This window comes from Eulemur rufifrons, chromosome 7 (assembly GCF_041146395.1).
Source record: "Eulemur rufifrons isolate Redbay chromosome 7, OSU_ERuf_1, whole genome shotgun sequence".
Taxonomy (NCBI): Eukaryota; Metazoa; Chordata; class Mammalia; order Primates; family Lemuridae; genus Eulemur; species Eulemur rufifrons.
The window spans coordinates 140,010,258-140,030,554 of record NC_090989.1 but is presented as its reverse complement, the minus strand read 5'-3'; the positions used below and the strand labels follow the sequence as shown (position 1 = coordinate 140,030,554).

Sequence of the window (20,297 nt, the reverse complement as noted above, 5' to 3'; positions counted from 1 at the left end):
AAGCTTTGAGATGATTTCTCTTTTGATGCTCATTTAATTCATGTGGTACACATCTATTCAGCTTCTTTACCTTGCCCATTTGTTTCAAACGGTCCAATATTGTTGGAATAGCAACATCAAACCTTGCTGCTAATTCATGCATAGGTTGAGATAGATTTGCTTCCACTACAACTTTCAGCTCATCATTATCCACTTGGTCTCAGGTTTCCCACGTGGCTCATTTTCAAGATTAAAATCACCAGAATGGAACTTCTCAAACTATTGATGTACTGTGCATTCATTAGCCACATCCTTCCCAAACACTTCACTGATATTTCGAGCTGCCTGTGTAGCACTGGAACTCATATTCAAAAATAACACAAATTTTTGACTTGTCCACGGTTTCACAAAAATTGTTCTAAAAAAAACTTTCAAAAATAATCACAAACTAAACCACGCATTTGAAAGAATGAAGATGTACCTTCATTATAAAAATTAAAAAAGAAGTGTCAAAGTGAAATGTCAGAGATACCAACTGTCAAACTTAGAACTTACGGAAAGTGGACATTTCATACTTAGTAACCTAATACTTGGGAAGCTGAGGCAGGAGGATTGCTTAAACCCAGTAGTTTGGGGCTGTAGTGCACTATGATTGTTCCTGTGAATAGCCACTTCACTCTAGCCTAGATAACATGGCCAGACCCTGTCTCTTAAAAAAAAAAAAAAAAAAAAGGCTGGGGAGGAAAATAAAATAGAATAAAGTTTAGGATCATTAGAATCTCTTTAAAATATCTTCCAGTAAAACAACTCTTTTATCTCATATGATGTAAAATAATTCATTTTGCTTCTAAAAAATTTCCCACTGGGCAACACTTGCATCCTCTTTCCCATGAGGAAAAAAAAAACATACATCCTTTTCCCATGTGAGGAAAAAAGAAACATACATAATATTTTTGTTGGTGGAGAATATAATAGATTATAATTCTAGGCTTACTTTTAGTAAGAGCAACAGGAAACCATAATTAGCTCTAGACTAAAGTAGGCTAAATTGGTATGAATATGAAATCACCTACAGCTACAAAAGATAGCGCATTTCTAAAAATACCAGAAATTTTCATATTTTTTCCATTTGGCCTAACACAGAGCCCCTAAAGCCGATAAGCTTAATTACCTTGTGACCTAGTGTTGGCAGATCGCTATATAATTAGTTATCAGATATCTTCTCCTTCAGGAAGCAAAGAGGGTAGCAGAATGTAACACTGGAAATCTAAGAAGTGGCATTAAAATCACTATCTGAAAAAAAACGTAATGGACTTGAATGTCAGAGTATTTGATTACCAGAATATGAGATCCTCCAAACAGATATATAATAAATGTCCAGTTAATATATCAATCAGTGAACCTTTTTTCTTTTCGGTGGTAAAGAACAGATTAAAACAATAACAACTAAGTATCCTAAAAATCCTATGTGTTCTGTATTGAAAAATATGTAAGTAGATAGTTAAAACACATAGATGAGGCTGGGCGAGGTGACTCATGCCTGTAATCCCAGGGCTTTGGGAGGCCACGGTGGAAGGATCGCCTGAACCCAGGAGTTCAAGGTAAGTGAGCTATGATCATGCCACTGCACTCTAGCCTGGGCAACACAGTGAGACTCTGTCTCAAAAACAACAACAACAACAAAACCCCCCAAAACAAAAACCACATACATGAAGAATAAACATTCTTCTGGTCTAAAAGATAAGTCTCTTTGTTTTCCCTGTGCACTTCATTGATTGTCCATTCAAGCTGCTGTGAATGTGTTGATTTTACCGGTTGTTACCCCTCCATTCATTACCCACTTTCCAGGAAGACGGATATGGATATTGTTTTGTGGTAAGGAGCTCAGTCTGAAATGAAAGACAATTCCAATTATAATGTTATCCTGCAATTTAGGAAAATATTCAGAGGGGATTATTTCTCAATACATTTCTAAAACAATAAAATTTTTTTTCTTTGTAAAATTGAATCCTAGAGTATACTTGCACACAGACACACAGATGCTCACACAAATACTTATTTTTTTAAAAAAAAGAACGGGGAATTTCACTTTAGACAAAAAAAAAAAAAAAAATAGAAGAGATACTCTTTCTAGTGTTTTCTATGAAGAAAAAAAAAACCTACCAAGAAAGTCTATTTCTTTCTTCTGTCTGGTATTTCCCCATCTCTTTGTGCTAGTATCTGTGAGGACTTGCCTGATACAAATCCCTAGGTGAGTAGCAGGAGAGAGGTTCAGTCTAAAATTAGAGGGACTGGTGACTGAAAAATGAGTTAGATACCCATCATTTCATTCATTCTAAGAAGGTACTTAGAATGAGATAAACATGACTGAAAGGAAAACAAAAATAAGCAACTTTGGGTGTCTGCTTTTCCTCTAATTGGATCCTTGGTTGGGTCTGCCAATTCTAGCATTACCATTTTGTTTCAAATGTCAGGAATGTTACCAAAAAAAAGAAAGAGATTCATACATTCTGTAGGTGATGGCATATTTAAACTCTGAAGTCCTTTTTAACACTCTTTTGTTATTTGAGTTGCTCATATAGTCAAACTTGAAGGGTCGACTCATCTTGCTTACTTCCTTTTTTCTTTTGGTTTTGGCTTTCCAGCCAGCATTTATGTCAACTGTGACTGCCAGCATTTGGCACAGTGGGTGAAGCAAGTCTTATTTGAAAACGTGCCCAAGACAGCCTGTGGAAGCTGCTACAACAGGAAGCAGCTCCACCGGTGGTTGCCTTGTCCAGGTTCCCAAACACAGAGGGAGGCATCCCCAACAGAAAGAGGAAGTGGTTCTGTATCCCTCACCTCCAGACCCACAAAATGTTCCCCTCCCCATCGAACTAGTTTTCTGCAGAGCCCTTGTGCCTGTCAAATGGTCACTGTTCTTGAGATACAGAAATACCTAATGAGGCCTCAAGGAAGCTGGTGAGTAAGCAGAGGATGCTGGTCGGCAGAGAGAAAAGATGGAAGAGAGACAAACAGAAAGGAGAGACACTGTAGCTCCTGGGATACAGAAAGCTGGAGAGAGGATGGAGCTGTCTTTCTTCTGGCTAGTGTTCCATTTCCCACTTCCAGGCCTTGAGGCTCAGCTGGAACCAAACTAAAAAGCAAAGTCAGCTTGGATGCACCCAGGCTATCCCAGTAGGACCTGAGCACTTCTCCAATATAACATCAGGTTATTATTATTGATAAGCCTAAGGAAGCCCAGAGCCTTCAAGAAAAAGTAAATCTATATTTACATAACTTGTTAAAATAGCAAGGGAGTGAAGAGTATAATACATTTTAGAAGAGTTATATTTTTTAAATAATTAAAATATTGTAAAATGAGCTCCTGCTTTTGGGTGTTGGAATGAAGAACTTCTACCCCCTTCTCCTCTTAAAACACACACAAACACACACACACAAACACATCATCCTGAAATTTTAGAACACTAGTGACAAGGAGTAGATTCATTCAGTTATTCATTACTTCAATGAATCTTTACTGAATGCCTGCTATGTTTCTGGTGCTAACAGCATGGGGTACATTACTGAAGAACACAAAGATATTTGTCCTCTCAGAGTTTAAGTTCTAACAAATAAGTAAATTCTATACCATGTTAGAAAGGCCTACAAAAAGCAAAAAGGCAAGCAAGGTAAGGAGAATCTGGAATTCCAGAGGCGAAGGGCCAAGTTGCAGTGTTAAATGGAGTGGTCAGGATAGACCTCATTGAAAACCTGAGAACTGAGCAAACACATTGCAAGAGGAGAGGGAGTTAGTCATGCGGTTTTCTGGGGAAAGATACTGGCTTGGACACCTCCTCACCTCCTTCAAGGCAGAGGGAACAGCTAGAGTGAAGGCATCAACAGGTTGGAACAGCAGCAGGGCTGATGTATCTGGAAGGGAGAAATCCAGGGGAGAGTAGAACAGCGACGATCAGAGAGGCAATGGGGGCCAGAGCCTGTATGGCCTTGTGGGTCATTGTAAGGACTTTGACTTTTACTCTGCTTAAAATGAGGAGCCTCTGTAGGGTTTTGAACAAAGGAATGATGTCGTTTGACATATTTTTAAAGGATCATTCTAGATGTCATATTGAAGAGCCTTTTATAGTAATTCAGGCAAGAGATGATAGCTCAGACCAAGAGGGTATCAGTGGACAAATAAGAAGTTGGATTGTAGGTATATTTTGAAGGTAGAGATAACAGGATTCCTCATGGATTTGATGTAGGGTATGAGAGAAAATAGAGAAGTCAAGAATGACTCAGGTTTTCCGCTTAAGCAACAAGCAATTGTTATCTATTGGAGAAGGCAGTAGGTAGAGGAGTTTTTGTGAGGGAAGTTCAGAAGTTCAGTTTGGGACATGTTGAGATTGAGACATCTATTAGATATCCAAGTGGAGATGTGGAATAGGCAGTTGGATGTATTAATTTGGAGTTCCAGATGGAGCTTTGGGCTAGAGAGATAAATTTAGAAGTCTTTATCATATAGAGGGAATTTAAAGTACTGAGACTGTGTATTCTGGAACTTGGGGAGCAAAAAGGAAAAAAAAGGTACTGAGACTGGATGACATCACCAAGAGAGTAAGTGCAGATAGGGAAGAGGAACAAAGACGGAACCCTGGAGTCTTCCAACATTAGCAGTCAGGAAAATGAGAAAACAGCAAAGGAGATTGAGAAGGAGGAGCCAGTGAGGAAGGAAAAAACAAAAACAAAAACAAGAGAACATGGTGACCTGGAAGGCAGGTGAAGAAGGATACCCATAAGGAACGAGCAACAGTATCATGTGCTGTTGCTAGGTCAAGAAAGACAAGGATAGAGAAGGTACCATTGGATTGAGCAAGAAGCAGGTCAATAACAAGGGTAAGAGCAGTTTCTATGGAGTCACAGGGCTAAAAAGCTGACTGAAGTGGCTCATAAGGGCAAGGGGGAAGAGGAATTTAAGACAGTAAACAGAGACAACTCTTTTTAAAGAGCTTTGCTGTTAAGGAGAGGAAAGAAATATAGCAGTAGCTGGTGAAGGAGTAGGGTTCAGAGAAATTTCTTTTTTTTAAAGATAGAATTAAAAATATCTATAGTATAAATGTCATTATACTAATGGCAATGATATAGTGGAGATAAAAAATGATTATTTAGAGAAAGGTGGTGGGGTGGGGAGAATTGTTGGAACAATGTCCTGGAGGACAGGAGATAGAATCTAGTGCACAGAGATTGCTTTAGTATAAGAGTATGGATTATTCTTTTGATACTTGGTAGGAAGGAAAAGTATGAAAGATGCAGATATTGGAAGATGGGTAGATGTGTTAGTGGGAATCTGTGGAAGCTGTAAAGGCTTCCAAGGAGGAAAAACAAAGAACACATAGCAAGGGATTAGGAATCAAAATGGTTTCAGATTTCTCAATGGCAACACTAGAATCTAGCAGACACGGGATCAAGGCCTTTAAAAACCTAAGGGAAGATAATCTGTAACCTAAGAATTCTGTACTCAGCCAAACTATTATTATATGAGGGTAGATTAAATGCATTTTCTTTTTTTTGTTTTGGAGACAGAGTCTCGCTCTTTTGCCCTGGCTAGAGTGCCAGCCTAGCTCACAGCAACCTCAAACTCCTGGGCTCAAGTGATCCTCCTGCCTCAGCCTCCCGAGTAGCTGGGACTACAGGCATGTGCCACCATGCCCGGCTAATTTTTTTTTCTATATATATTTTTAGCTGTCCAGATCATTTCTTTCTATTTTTAGTAGAGATGGGGTCTGGCTCTTGCTCAGGTTGGTCTTGAACTCCTGACCTCGAGCGATCCTCCCGCCTTGGCCTCCCAGAGTGCTAGGATTACAGGCGTGAGCGACCGCACCCGGCCTAAATGCATTTTCAAATGTACAAGATGTGTTGGATATCCTGTTTGCCCCTCCAGATCCTTCTCCACTTCTCACTTTGTGCTCAGGGAGGTAGACTTGCATGGATTGCTTCCCTTGGGTCCTCTTGCCTGCTGGCTTCTGGTAGGGTTTGGTCACAGTGAGACAATGGCAAGAGACCAGGGGGTAGAAAGAGAGAGGTCAGTGCTGTGTTCCTGCACTGAAGGCTACAGATTTTGTTGAGCAACTCTTTCCTATAGCTGTAGGTCTCTTTGGAGTCTGGTAAACACTCCTTCCTTTTTCCCCTTCAGGCCTAAGGGTTCCTGTTATTACTAGTTCCCTCACTTAACACTTTGTACCTTTGTAAATAGTCCCTTCATTAAGTTTTCATCTAGTGCCCTCTTAAAGATGAAATTTTTTTCCTGGCTGGATCCTGACCGGATACTCAAAAAATTTACCCATGCACATTTTCTTATAAAACTATTGGAGGAAGTTCTCTATTAAAATAGGAAGTAAGAAAGAAGACACAGGATTGAGGTAGAGGGAATCCCCCGAACAATGGTGAAAGATCACAGGATGACAGCTGTGTATTATGTTTACAGAACAACCAATTCAGGCTGGAGCAGGCCAGAAGGTTCTTAAAGGTGTCCTCAAGAAACTGAAATTGTTAGGATACCTAATAAGGAGTTTTACATAACTGGGACAAGAACTTAAGACTGAATTAGAGTTAAGGACATAGAGGTCTAAGCAAATGAAAAACAGATGGTTATTAATTTTAGATGTAACAAAAAATTGGGCAATAAAGAAAAAGTGATCATAGTATAGAAAATAGCTCAATTGTAAATAGCACTTATGCAACAAAAAGTCCAAGGGACTGCTCAATTATTTCCTTTTATAGATTTCCTTACAATACATAGGTTCCCTATTTTTGTAATGTAGAGATTTTCACAGAAGGCATTTACCATAATCTCACCTAAAGCTGCCAGGACATTTATTTTAACATGATTTGATCTAGGCAATTTGACAGATTGAAAAGTCAAAATCTCAGATTATCTATAAACCTCTAATCTGTGTGACCCGGGGTAGCTGATCCTTTACAAAGTATGAGGACTACAAATCACAACACGCGGTGTCTGGTACATAGTATGCATCCATAAATGGCCACTTTTGTCAGCCACCTTAATGGAAGAATGCTGGATAGGGATATTATAAAACCACAAGGAATACAACTTTGACCTCAATTTAAGTGGGTAGCTGAGCAACTGGAAGTCACAGGTGTTAAAAAACTGACATTATTATAAAAGTGAATACTTCTCAGACTAGACAAATATGATCTGGAACTGACAACTCTGTATATAAACAAAATTGAGGGAAAAGTGTTCTGAGGAAAAAAGGCATCTGAAAGAATAAAGTACAGAGAGAGTGAATGGATTCTGAGAGGTGCCAAGAAGAGTATACAGCTCTCTTTTGGAAGAGTGAACTAAATACTTAGTTTCTCCTGGAGGGTCCCCATCCTGCTTGGTGCCACAGAAAGCCTGGGACAGCCAGGGAGGGCTCTGGTTCCTTCCCTAACCACATAAACAACAAAGTGGGCAAGATTCTTTGGCTCACACCTATAATCCTAGCACATGGGGAGGATGGCTTGAGGCCGGGAGTTCAAGACCAACCTGAGTAACATGGCAAGACTCTGTCTATATAAAAAATTTTAAAAATTAGCCTGGCCTGTCTCATAGGAAAAAAAGGGGGGGAGGGAATCTGTCATTAATAAAAATTAACACGGGCGTGCTACAGACTTGCTAGTTGCTGTTCTAAGTCTTTTTACATGAATTATCCCATTTGATCTTCGTAACAACTCTAGGTCCTTTTATCCCCATCTTACAGATAAAGAAACTGAGACTTAGAGAGGTTAAGTAAATTGCCTAAGGTTACATACTTAGTAACCTGGTAGAGTTAGACCTGAACTCAGATTTGCCAGCCTCCAAAGCCTTCTAACTGAGGTGTTAATATATACCAAATACAGTCTTTGGTTGTGGACTTTCTCACTAGTGTAAACAGCATTGATCAGCAAGTGACCTTCAAATGTGAAATGACAGCGATAATAAACAAAGGCCAGAAGATTTTAAGCAACTGCTTTTATGAGGTGTACTAGTGTAGAGTCTTAAAACCATTGACTGTGGACGTGGGGCTCAGACATTCAAATACATTTTACCAGTAAATTTCTAATAGAAAGGGAGTTATTTTGAGGCTTTTAAAGATTATTTCTTTTCTATCCGTGTATTCCCAGTGCCAACTGCGAATAAACGTAAGTGTGGAATAAACGCCTGGTGACTGGTTAGATGATTCCCGTAGTGGGTCTTTTCAAATCTCACACAGAGCATTAACGCAAGCCCTGTCAATACTTTTTTTGTCACGCAGCTGCTTCGAGGGTGGGAGAACATGCTCCTGTGTAGGTCCAGTTTGAGGAACACATTGCCACTTGAGAATGCAAACAAGAAAGCCCAGAAATCCAGGACTACAGTAATACTCCAGCCTGGGGCTGCAGAACAGCTTCTTTACCAGCGGGGCGGCCCATTCTGTTTTGGCGCCGGTGAAACGCCAGTGTAGGCGGGGGACCAGTGCTCAGCCTGAATAGTGGGTGGGCCGGCAATGACAGTGCAGAAATTCTGCGCCGGCTGCGGGGTTCCCGGACCTGACCCAAGGGTAGAAGGAGCAGCACTGTTCACCTGACACACCCAACCCGCACTCTCCCGCGGCAGCCCCGGGCTAACGGTGCGCGGGAAGAAAGCGGTTCAACATAATGCGATCAGAGAACCTGCGATTGCAGCACAGCAGTCTGATGCGCCGCCCGCGCAAGCGCAGCACCTCTGCGCCGGCTGTCCGCAGCGCATGTGCAGTCCGGCCTCGCTCGCTCCGTCAGTCTCGGCAGGGCCCGGGCCCCGCCCCCGCAGGCTCCGCCCTGCTCCCGTGCGCTGAACGCCCCATATCCGGGTTCCCGCCGCCTTCGCCGCCGCGGTCTTCGCCGCCTCGCTCATTCAGCCTTGCCGGGAGTGGAGTGATTCCCGAGCAAGATGGCGGCCGTGGGGCGAGTCGGCTCCTTCGGTTCCTCTCCGCCGGGATTAGCCTCGACTTACACGGGCGGTTCCTTGGCCAACGAACTAGCGTCGGGCAACGGCGGCGCCGCAGCAGGCGACGACGAGGACGGGCAGAACCTTTGGTAACAACCCCACCCTTCCCTGAGCCCCCGCTGGCTCTCCCGGCCTTGCGGACGCCTCGGGATCCCGTGCCCGCCAGAGCTCGGCGCGGGGCCTGGCCACCGCGTTCTCGGCAGCCCCTGCCTGGGCACGCCGAGGCCGGGTCTGTCCCTCCCGCGCTGCAGCTCCGGCCCCCGGCCCCCGGCCTCAGCGTGCGCCTTGCTCCCGGTTAGGTCCTGCATCCTCAGCGAGGTCTCCACCCGCTCGCGCTCCAAGCTCCCCGCGGGGAAGAACGTGCTGCTGCTGGGTAAGTGTCCCCCGCCTCGCCCCACCCCGTCCAGTCCCCACCCCGGCTGGGGTCCAGGTCCGCCTGCCAGCTCGCTCGCTCTCTTTGTGCGGACAGCCGGGCCCAGCCCCGCCCCGTCCAGCGACCTGTCGCTGACGGGTGAGGGAGAAGGGACCCCAGACCCCTACCGCGGGACCTGCGGGCACCCGCCTTCCCTTAGGTCCCTCCTCCTCCTCCCCGGGATGTGGAGGTGGCCCTGTCAGCCTCCCCTGGGAAGGAAAGAATAGGATAGCTCATCTGAGGGATTCTAGTGGGCTGGAGTTTACCCAGAAAATAAGAACATCTTTTCTTTCATAACAAAAATTGGTAGCAGAAGGCTCTTTTTAAGAGCTCTAGTGCAAATGGCATGCCATTAATATTTAATAGCTGCCTCTTTGTATAATTGACAGAGAAGCTAGAACTGAGACCTGGTGATAAATGTTTTGGATTCAGCGTTCTTGAATCTAGTGTGCTCATGTTGCAGCTGCCTTTTTAACTGTCACTTATAATTCTGCGATTTGTAAAGGGCAATAGAATAACACCTTTGTAGTTCAGTCCCTTTGGCCAAATGGATATAATAAGGAGAAATGGTCTGATGTTTCAGTTCTCCTGATTGTTCTATATTTCCTCGTTTCTCTGTAAGTTGGGTATTTTGTTTCTTTAGTGACTGGGTGGGAGTAGAGAATTGAGGGAGAACAATTAGTAGGTTCTGAGTTTTGCAGGCTTAGCTCCTGAATCAATTACAGGAGAGATTTCTTCCATATTCTTCATATGGGAGATATTAAAGTTTGGCCTCCAAGGTGGTGATTAAATTTTAAAACTTTGGTATTGATGTCTCAAGACTTTATTATGTACATCTAAAAACAAAAGGAAACAAAGAAGTCAAATGTTACTTGATAGGGTCCACGGCTAAATATGAATGTTTAGATAGAAAAAAATTAATTTTTTAAATGAACTGCAACCAAGCTAAAATATGTGATTCTTGACATTGTTTAAAGTTAGATGGAACTAATCGAAAAATTAGTTTTTACCTTTGTTTTTTAATATGACTGAAAGTACCTACTGCCTATTGGCCTAAAATCATAGCCCTATCACATACAAGCCCTGTGGTCTTAAATAAGTTGCTTCATGTCTATAAACCTCAGTTTCTTCATCTGTAAAGTGGATGTTATAGAAATAATAATTCCTCCCTGCTAGGGTTTTGGGGAAGATTGAATAAGATAATGTTTGTAAAGTGATAACAGCATAGTGACTTTTTGTGATGGATTTATCTTATCTAGAAAATATTGTGATCAGAACTGTCTTTGTAGAAATCGAATTAGTGTTGACATAAGTGATATTGATAGGACAGAGATGAGTTAGGGTCCAAAAGCAAAAGAATTCAAAAAGTGTTTTTAATTTAGTCATTCAAACAATTTACTACTAATTATTAAACTAAAATGGATTTCAGGTCATTGAAATGGATATTTTAATTACTCTAAGTTAAATAAGACTTTTCAAATACTGCCATTATAAAGATAAGATTCCTGAATTTTCATTTTACAAATTTCCTCCAGTTATTCCTGTATATTAGATATTACATAGATGGTTCTGTTTGTGGTGAAACAAAAGTGACAGTTTTGTTCATTTCTTGTTGTACCTAATTTGCACTGACGTTGTGCATTTTTTTTTTAACCTTCCCTTTGACACTGGAACAGTGCATGAGACTGAGTGTTCTTAGAGCTCCCAGATTCCTCCACTCCTTCATACTAAAATAGATTAAATTTCCTTTTTATTTGAATGGTCTTCAATGATATAAATTTCCTTTTTATGAGCTTAATAGTTCATAAAGTGCCATCTGGTATCAGGTTTTATGAGCTTAAAATTTAAAATTTTTCTTTCAATACTATTGGGATTTTCGTTAAAGTCCTTTTCAGCTCTGGTAGAAACTAACAACTAAATTTTATACTGATTACATAAATAAGTATATTCTAAAATACCTCTAAAGATATTTCACCATCATATATTATGGCAGCATTCAGTCTTTGTTGGTGGAGGAAAGAAATATACAAATAGGGATTGTGGTTTTCTTTGTCATGAGTTTGAGAGTGCCAGGCAGGAGGATGCTTGGCCCTAACGTGTCTTTCCTGACTTAAAGTGGTCTCTGGAGTCCCACACTTAAAAAACCAAATCTGAGGCTGTAATAAGGCTTTATATTTCCAGAAACCTAGAATAGGAGTGATGATAAAGGATTATGTACCACTACTGCCACCCTCCCAAACACACACACATACACAAATTACAATTTAACCGTAGCTTGCTACAGGATTTCTCCTAATGGGAGAAAGGGGTCAGGACTAGGAATGTGTGTATGTGTAAGCGCCATTCTGAAAGCATTTTCATAGAAAACTTATTTTACCTCCCCTCCTCGATCTGGAATGTGGATGTTAGTACCAATTTATAGATGAGGTAATGAATTTTTAGAGACCTGTTAACTGAATTTTCCAAGGTCACCCAGCTGTAAGATTCCTGTGTTCTGTGACTCTTGTGTGGCTTTGCAACTTGATAGAAGTCCCTGCAAGGGAGAAAGTGCCAGGTACAAAACTTTTCCTGCTCAAAGGCTATCTTTGAACAAAAGTACTGGTAATTATTGTAAAGGAAAATCTTTAATTTTTGTTTAGGCAATCATTTAATCTGTATAGGCCAGACTCCCAGTAAAATCCAGAAAGACTATGACATTAGTGCTTGAAAGATTTTGAACATAGGTTTCAGTAAAGTTTGTTTTTAATATTAAAAGTGGGACTTCTTGTGTATGTATTTTAAGTAGCATCTAACTTACAACTATCCTTTTAAGAACTATTTTTTCTGTACTCTTTATATTTAATCACTTTTTATTATAATTCATTATAATTATATTTTAATAGTTGCCTTCTCCATATCTTGATTACTTTTCCATGTTTTGATAAGAAAACTCCCTAAGGAAAATAACAATAATAATACCTCACATTGAGCACTTGCATGTGCTAATCACGTAAGGATTATTTACATACTCTGATTATTCCGTTAAAGATCAGGAAACAGACTCAGAACTGTTAAGTAAATTGCTCTAGGGTTACAGAGCCAGAAAGAGACAAAGATTCAAAATGTGCAGTCTGGCTCCCAGAGACAGTACTCTTAATGTGTATACTGGACTATCTCCCTATGGGAAAAGAGCTTTCTCTATAGGAAAAGTAAGAGGATACCTGGCAGCTATTACGGAGTTTTATCTGATTCTCTTGAGTGTATCTTTTTCAGTGCAAAAAATCTCATTGATTTAGATTACTGAATTCCACAAAGGTGTATATGTAATCCTGGTCCCCAGCACAATGCCTGACTTTAGAATTTGCTATCAGTGTAAATTAATAAAAACTAGCTGACACATTACCAAGTCATTTAAGCCTCATCTTTCTCATCTGCAAATTAAGCTATTAGAATTTAGTGATCTCCTAAGTCTTATCTGATCTAACATTGTATAATTTTTTGTTCTATTAAATATGAGTTATTAAATATTTTTTTTTTTTTTTTTTTGAGACAGAGTCTCACTCTGTTGCCCAGGCTAGAGTGAGTGCCGTGGCGTTAGCCTAGCTCACAGCAACCTCAAACTCCTGAGCTCAAGCGATCCTCCTGTCTCAGCCTCCCAAGTAGCTGGGACTACAGGCATGTGCCACCATGCCCGGCTAATTTTTTCTATATATATTTTTAGCTGTCCATATAATTTCTTTCTATTTTTAGTAGAGATGGGGTCTCGCTCTTGCTCAGGCTGGTCTCGAACTCCTGAGCTCAAACGATCCGCCCACCTCGGCCTCCCAGAGTGCTGGGATTACAGGCGTGAGCCACCGCACCCGGCCTTGAGTTATTAAATATTTTTAAAGAAATGTTTTAAGGCATATTGCAGCTGGGTTTTAATTAATTAATATAGACATAGGCTATTTAATTCTACCCAGGGAAGAAATCTAGAGTCACTATATTGTTTATTTCCTGAAGTCATTAATGCAGGGTACTATGTAGCCAAAAAAGTTCTATGAAACATCATGAAGTAGTATATGTGAAGATCTTTTTTTTTTTTTTTTTTTAAACTCAAGATCAAAACTCTGGCCTGTGTTATGCTTTAGTTATTGCAAGTAGGAAACCTCAAGATATACACAATGGAACTAGAGATATGATTAGATAAGTAACTTACAACAGTGAACGGAGTGTTTCTAAGGGCTTTCTATGAGAGGACTGATTTTAAAAATAATTAGTGGTCATTTTGGAACTGTTAATCTTGTGAGGAGCTGGGATTAAAGATCCATGACTTACGGGAAACAGATTTTAATTAGTTGAAGTATGTTAATGCTATCTTCTGGCATGAATGATTATGAGAATAAGATGCAAAGAATAGAATGTAACCATATATATGATACTGAATTGGTGACTTTTGAAGGATTAACATAAAATTGTTTATTATGTGTTACAACTACTAAAAATATACCAAATATAAAATGTTTTGAGAGTAGGATGGCGATTGGAATCTTAAAATGGTTGAGATCTACAAACTTTTCTATGCAGGGCCAGATCGTAAATAGTTTAGGCATTGTTTGAGTCATATGGTCTCTGTTGCAACTACTCAACTCTGCTCTTACAGTCCCAAAACAGCCATAGACAATACAGAATGAGTGAGCATGGCAGAGTTTCAATAAAACTTTATTTACAAAAAACAGGCAGCAGACCAGTTTTGACCTATAGCCTGAAGTTTGTGAGCCTCTGTGTTAGGTTATTATGGGAATCAATTTTATCAATAAAATCACAGATGCCAGTTAATAGAGGTTTCTGGTTAGTGGGATGTGGTGTTTGGCACACAATAGGTGCTAATGAATATGTGTTGAATGAATGACAAACAGCTTTTTCTTAAAATATCATTGTTATTCCAGGTAGCGGTATAGTTTGAACATAGGTTTAAGAATTGTTTAGGGGAGTTCATATACCATTTCCCCCAGTGCTGTTGTCAAAAACAGAAAATAGAGCTGGAAAATCACCAATGTAAGGCAGTAGAGCAGTAATGCAACTAGTATGAAGTCCATGTAGGAGAGAATGTCAGCAAAAGCACTTAGAAAATGCAAGACAGAAAGGAGCCTTGAATTAGGAAAAAGAAAAGACCAACATTTGGCATGGGACTCTGTCACTAATAAGTGGGTGACCCCGGGTTAACCTTTTTGGGCCTTATTTTCTCTATTTGTATAGTAAAATCAATGTAGTGGCTGTTAGAAGGACCTCACAGATTACTTCTTTGTTCGTCAAACATTTATTAGAGGCGTGCTATGCATAAAACACTTTGCTAAATCACCTGGGGTAAACAGGACTAAGACTCGATTCCTGCCCTCCAGGAGCTTATAAAACTCCTTTGGGGAAAAGACTTAAAGTAAGCCAGGTGTCGTGACACATGCATGTAGTCCAAGCTACTCAGGAGGCTGAGGTGGGAAGATCCTTTGAGCCCAAGAATTGGAATCCAGCCTGGGCAACATAGTGAGATCTCTGCCTCTTTAAAAAAAAAAAAAAAAAAAAAAAGACTTAAAAATATTAAAAATCAAATATGTCAGTATGAAGTAATTGCTAAGTAGGTCACGAAAGATTTTGTGGAAAAGGTGGTATCTGAGTAAAATTTTGCTAAATAGGTTTGAGAGGAGAACAGGGCCTAGAACCTGGTGAAAAGGACCAAGATAGCGCAGGTATGGTAGAAGGAATCTTGACCTAGAAGCACAAAATCTGGAGTTAGCCCTTCCCGCCATTTGCTACTGTGGAATTGTGGGCAAATTATAACTGCCTGAGCTGTAAACTGAGATTATTTCATACTGCATGGGAGTAAAAGCACCAAAAGAAATTATGTTAAGACACCTTCCCAAAATTGGAACTCACTGTTTTCAATTATAAAAGTAATGCAGGCTGGGAGAGGTGACTCATGCCTGTAACCCTAGCACTCTGGGAGGCAGAGGTGGGAGGATTGCTTGAGGCCAGGCATTCAAGACCAGCCTGAGCAACATGGCAAGACCTCCATCTCTAAAAAATCAGCCAGGCTTGGTAGCGTGCACCTGTAGTACCAGCTACTTAGGAGGCTGAAGCAGGAGGATCCCTTGAGCCCAGGAGTTTGAGGCAACCTAGTAGATCACCCCGTTACTTAAAGAAGTAATAGTAGTAATGGGTGATAATAGTTGTAGAATTTTAAATCTATCACCCTAGAGATGGTCTGATCTCACTCCCCTTCATTTAGAAGTTGGGGCACAAACGGAATTACTTGACTTGCCCACAGCTAATGATGACAGTGTTGCAGTTAGAAATCACATCCTCTAAATCTTCACATTTTTAATTTGTTAATTGTTATTATAAAGTTGGTAGACATTTCATCCTGTTGTTGAATTGGAGATCTGTCAGGCAGATAAAACAGTATCATGAGTACACCTTTACCTTTATCCATATACTGTTCAGCGATTTTGTATAGTGTTTGAGTTTTTTTGTTTGTTTGAAGAGACAGTTTTACTCTGTCACCTAGGCTAAAAGTACAGTGGAGCTCACTGCAGCTTTGAACTCCTGGGCTCAAGCAATCCTCCTACCTCAGCCTCCTGAGTAGCTGGGGCTATAAGTGTGCGCCACCACACACAGCCAATTTGTTCATTTTTTGTAGAGACAGGGTCTCATTATGCTGCCCAGGATGGTCTCAAGAGATCCTCCCACCTGGCCTCCCAAAGTGCTGGTATGAGCAGTTGTCTTTTGTAATCAATTTGGTCTTCAAATTTGAGCTGATAAGGTGAAAATTGATGGCCATTGTCACTTTATGGTAAAACTGAATTTCTGTGAAGTACTTGTACTTGGCTGACAGAGAGTGACTTATTTGGACAGGATTTAGATGAATAATTTGGAAAACAGGCTTATTTACCTTGGAGAATTTCACTATAGCCTGATCGACAAACTTTTCCTCCTTTGGTCCATCCACTAGGACAAGATTTGGCCCACTGGCTATTTTTGAATGGCCAGCAAGCTAAGAATGTTTTGTTTTGTTTTGTTTTTACATTTTTAAAGAGTTAGGGACAACAAAACAAAGATGAATATGTGACAGAGACCTGTGTGGCCTGTAAAGCTTAAATTTTACCGTCTAGTCCTTTACAGAATAAGTTTCTAGCAGCTGCATGTAGACAGGAAAATAGCTTTTTTATTATAGTATCAAGTTAATGAAATATTTTGGTTTATTTTAAAAATACCTTTATAATGTGCCCTCTTTAAGAAAATCTAATAAGTAAAAATGCATATTTAGCTAAAATATTTCGAGAATAAATTTAACATCATCACCTAAAGCATTCTTTACAGAAGAGCTTTCATCTAGTCTGTTTAAACAGGAACTCTCTACTTGTGTAATTGTATGTTTACAGATCATTAACTGTTTGGCTGGCAGACTTAAAGCTGGTGTGTCTCTTTCACGGCCAAGCTGAAGGCCAAGGAACGGAAGATAGATGACTTTTTTCAGCATAGTTTGAAGCCACAAAAGTCCCATTACTGTACTTGCCATTTTGAAGGTATATTATCTGGAATAAAGTACATATGTAATTATTTATTTTTATTTTGTTTTACTCCTCAGACTATTAGGCTCTGTGATTTTTTTCTCCCCCCAAAATAACTTATAATTTAGTGGCTTTTGTTTCTTGAATGATTTGCAATTAAAGATTATTTTTAAATGTCCATCAATGCCAAAACACAGCCCTCCTGAATTTTAACAATTTTTTATCCTTCTAACTGCATAGTAGAATAAAGAGAAAGGGCCAATGGTGGACTTTTTAATATCTTCAAACATAGTCCAGTTTGGTCATGGTAAGACAGCTAAGGACCAACAACTCAGTTCAATGACTGGAACAAGTTCCCTAAGTTTAGTGAAGGAGAAATGTATTTTGAGCTTACATTATTAATCTGTCATTGATGAGAGGTGGCCACTTGAGTTTTATAGATATGAGTAATGAATAATTTTAATAGATTGTGGTAAAGGCCCAGGACAAGCCGTTACAGATGAGGTACATTATGAAAATGGAACCTGTGGTTGTGATTAAAGATATGAACATTGATAAAGGATTTTCTATGCATAGGGCATGGTTTCTATTTTTGGTGAGCAAGCAGGAACAGTGCCTGTCAGAGAACAGGACAGTTTCTTGTCTGTGATCACCTTAAAAGCAAAGACTTTATATCCTGCTTACTGTTAAGAGAACCTGCCCACAGAGTATTTGTTGAATGAAGGGGACAGATTTAAATACATTTACAATCTATTAGAGGAAACACACAAAATAAGATGACCCTCTACAATGCTACATCCTAGATATGCAGTATGCTATTGAGAGTACAGAAGAGGGTACTTAAATTTGTGGAGTCAAAAGAAAGCTTCCTAAAGACCAGAAGGATAAGCTAGGGTTCTCCCAGGTGAGGGGAAGAGAAGGCTATTTGAGAGAGAAGTGACAGCATATATGAAGATTTAGGGTTGGGAGAGAATGAGGCCTCTGCTACACTTGAAAAAGTTGCTGAAAGAAATTACGGGTGTCTAGAACCTACCATGTGGGGCATGGGACATGGTGAAAGTTAAGCTGGAAAGGTAAGGGGGCCTTTGTAAGAAATGTTGACTTTTACATTTTGCCCTTTGCCCACAAGAACAATAAGGAAACCCTGAATGTTTTTTTCTCACGTTATAAAATCTCCAAACATACAGAAAAGTTGAAGGAACTAAACAGTTAATAGTCATATATCCCAGCCTAGATTCTGCCATTAACATTTAAATACACTTGCTTTATCACATGTGCCCTACTTAGTGACCCATTTTTTTAATGCATTTCAAAGTAAGTTGCAGATATCAGTACACTTCCCTGTAAATACTTCAGCATGCATATCATTAACTAGAATCCCCTGAAAGGTCTTAAGAGGGAAAGTGGCATAACGAGATTGTTTCTCAGGAAGGAAGGTCGCTTAGCTGCAGGATGGGAATGCATTGAAGGGTGGTATGCATTTAGTGAATGCTCACTTTTAAGTGGTGTGGGTCTTTTTTGTTTTTTTTTGTTTGTTTGTTTTCTTTGAGACAGGATCTTGCTCTGTTGCCCAGGCTAGAGTGCGGTGGCTTTGTCATAGCTTACAGCAACCTCAAACTCCTGGGCTCAAGCAATCCTGCCTTGGCCTCCTGAATAGCTGGGACTATAGGCACATGCCACCACATCCGGTTAATTTTTCTGTTTTTTGTAGAGCCAGGATTTAGCTCTTGCTCAGGCTGGTCTCAAACTCCTGGCCTCAAGCAGTCCTCCTGCCTTGGCCTCCCAAAGTGCTGGGATTACAGGCATGAGCCGAGTGGTATGTTTATAGAGTGAGGAGAAGAGAACTGGGAGGAAGCCATGGGCTAACAAGCTTTTTGCCTAAAGACATAAAAAGAGAAAAATAGTCTAACAAGTAATATGATTGGAAGATGTGTATAACCGTATAACAAGACTGCATCTTTGCAAATACCTCAAGTAAGATTCCTGGCACTAGTAGGTAAAAAATGAGATTTTGTTTACAGAATCTTTGTCTTTGTTGGCCTTTTAAACCTTTTATGAAATAGGTCTATTTTTCAGATGTGTACGTTTGCCATCAAGACAGATCTTGTCAGAGTGTGTTTAGGTATAGAGAAAGTGATAGCTGCAGAGAATAGTCATTATCATTCAGGCTTAAGACTTACGAAAAGAAATACGCTTAAAATGTATATAAAATATGAATTTTCAATTTTCAGCTAACTATAAGTTCCAGGTGTTTAAAGTTCATAAATGATAGAGGGAGAAGAGTAGTTGATAGAAATTTTGCTCCCACAAGGATTTTGTTTCACCAAGTCGAAGTACTTAAACATTTTGAGAACTTTCTCTGTGCCAAGCACTGAGTCAGGTGGTTAGGATACTCTTGTAAGTAAGTTATTCTTCCATGTTTTCCTTATTCTGTTTACTCTAAGAGGTAAGAGGAGTTGAGCTCTTGAGGAGGTTGACTTGTATTCTTTTGGGAGGCTTGGGTTAGTCCATGTTACCACTAATCTTTGTGACTGTGACCTTGGCCTCAGTTTCCTCATCTGTAAGAAGAGAGGATTTCATTAGAGTTCCTTATAGATTTCATTAGCGTTCCTTCCAAATGCTATAAGGAAGTGTTTATGAAATGTTTTTTATTCCTAAGTGATCCCTTCTAATTTGTTATCCAAAATGAGAAATTCTGATATCACAGGGTGGGAAAAAAATCTTAAACTATCTTGCTTAACATACTTACTTGCTCATATGTTCTTTTCTTTTTCAAATTTTATGTTGTAAAGTTTATCTTAAAATACATTTACAAGATCTAAATGTTAAGAGGTACAGCTATCATTATTTATTCCAGCAGAGAAGAAATTATCAGTATACTAAAACAAACTTTACTCTCAGTACTTTGAGGTAGACTCAGAATAGGAACATATCCACCTATCATTCAGAGGAAGCCCATAGAGAAGAATGTATTAAATCATTTTTCTTTCTCTTCTGAAAATAACAGTGGCCTCTAGAAGCAGAAATACCTTTTTTCTTCAGTAAGTCATAATATTAAAAAAAAAGCACTTTTAGGAATAGTGTGCTTTTCAGTTAAATTCATGTGACTTTGGATCCTGGCTCTGTCATTTGCTACCTGTGTGATTTTGGATAAGATACTTAATTTTAACAGTTTGAGCCCCAGTATCTTCATCTGCCAAATGGGAGTTAACCATCTCCCCTTAGGATTGTGGTTGTGTTAGAGTTAACTATTGGCAGGATGCACCTGATCCGTACTCTGTTTGCTGCTGCACTCTGTTTGCTGCTGCACTCTGTTTGCTGCTGCACTCTGTTTGCTGCTGCACTCTGTTTGCTGCTGCGTGCTGTTACTGATGCCATTTGACTGGGGTATGGGCAA

At 39.9% G+C, this 20,297-nt stretch overlaps 1 protein-coding gene across 4 annotated transcripts in view; it reads left to right on the top strand.

Moving 5' to 3' along the window:
* The first annotated feature begins 8,820 nt into the window (after positions 1–8,820).
* Positions 8,821–20,297, top strand: part of DYNC1LI1 (dynein cytoplasmic 1 light intermediate chain 1) — a 34,219-nt gene continuing 22,742 nt past the window's right edge. For 2 of the 4 annotated variants that reach the window (XM_069473360.1, XM_069473357.1), the window contains exons 1-2: positions 8,821–9,054; positions 9,265–9,338. In XM_069473360.1, coding sequence (XP_069329461.1) covers positions 8,909–9,054; positions 9,265–9,338 — 220 coding nt within the window. In that variant the 5' untranslated portion in view covers positions 8,821–8,908. The remainder of the gene's footprint in view (positions 9,055–9,264; positions 9,339–20,297) is intronic. The other 2 variants (XM_069473359.1, XM_069473358.1) reach the window with 1 other exon arrangement.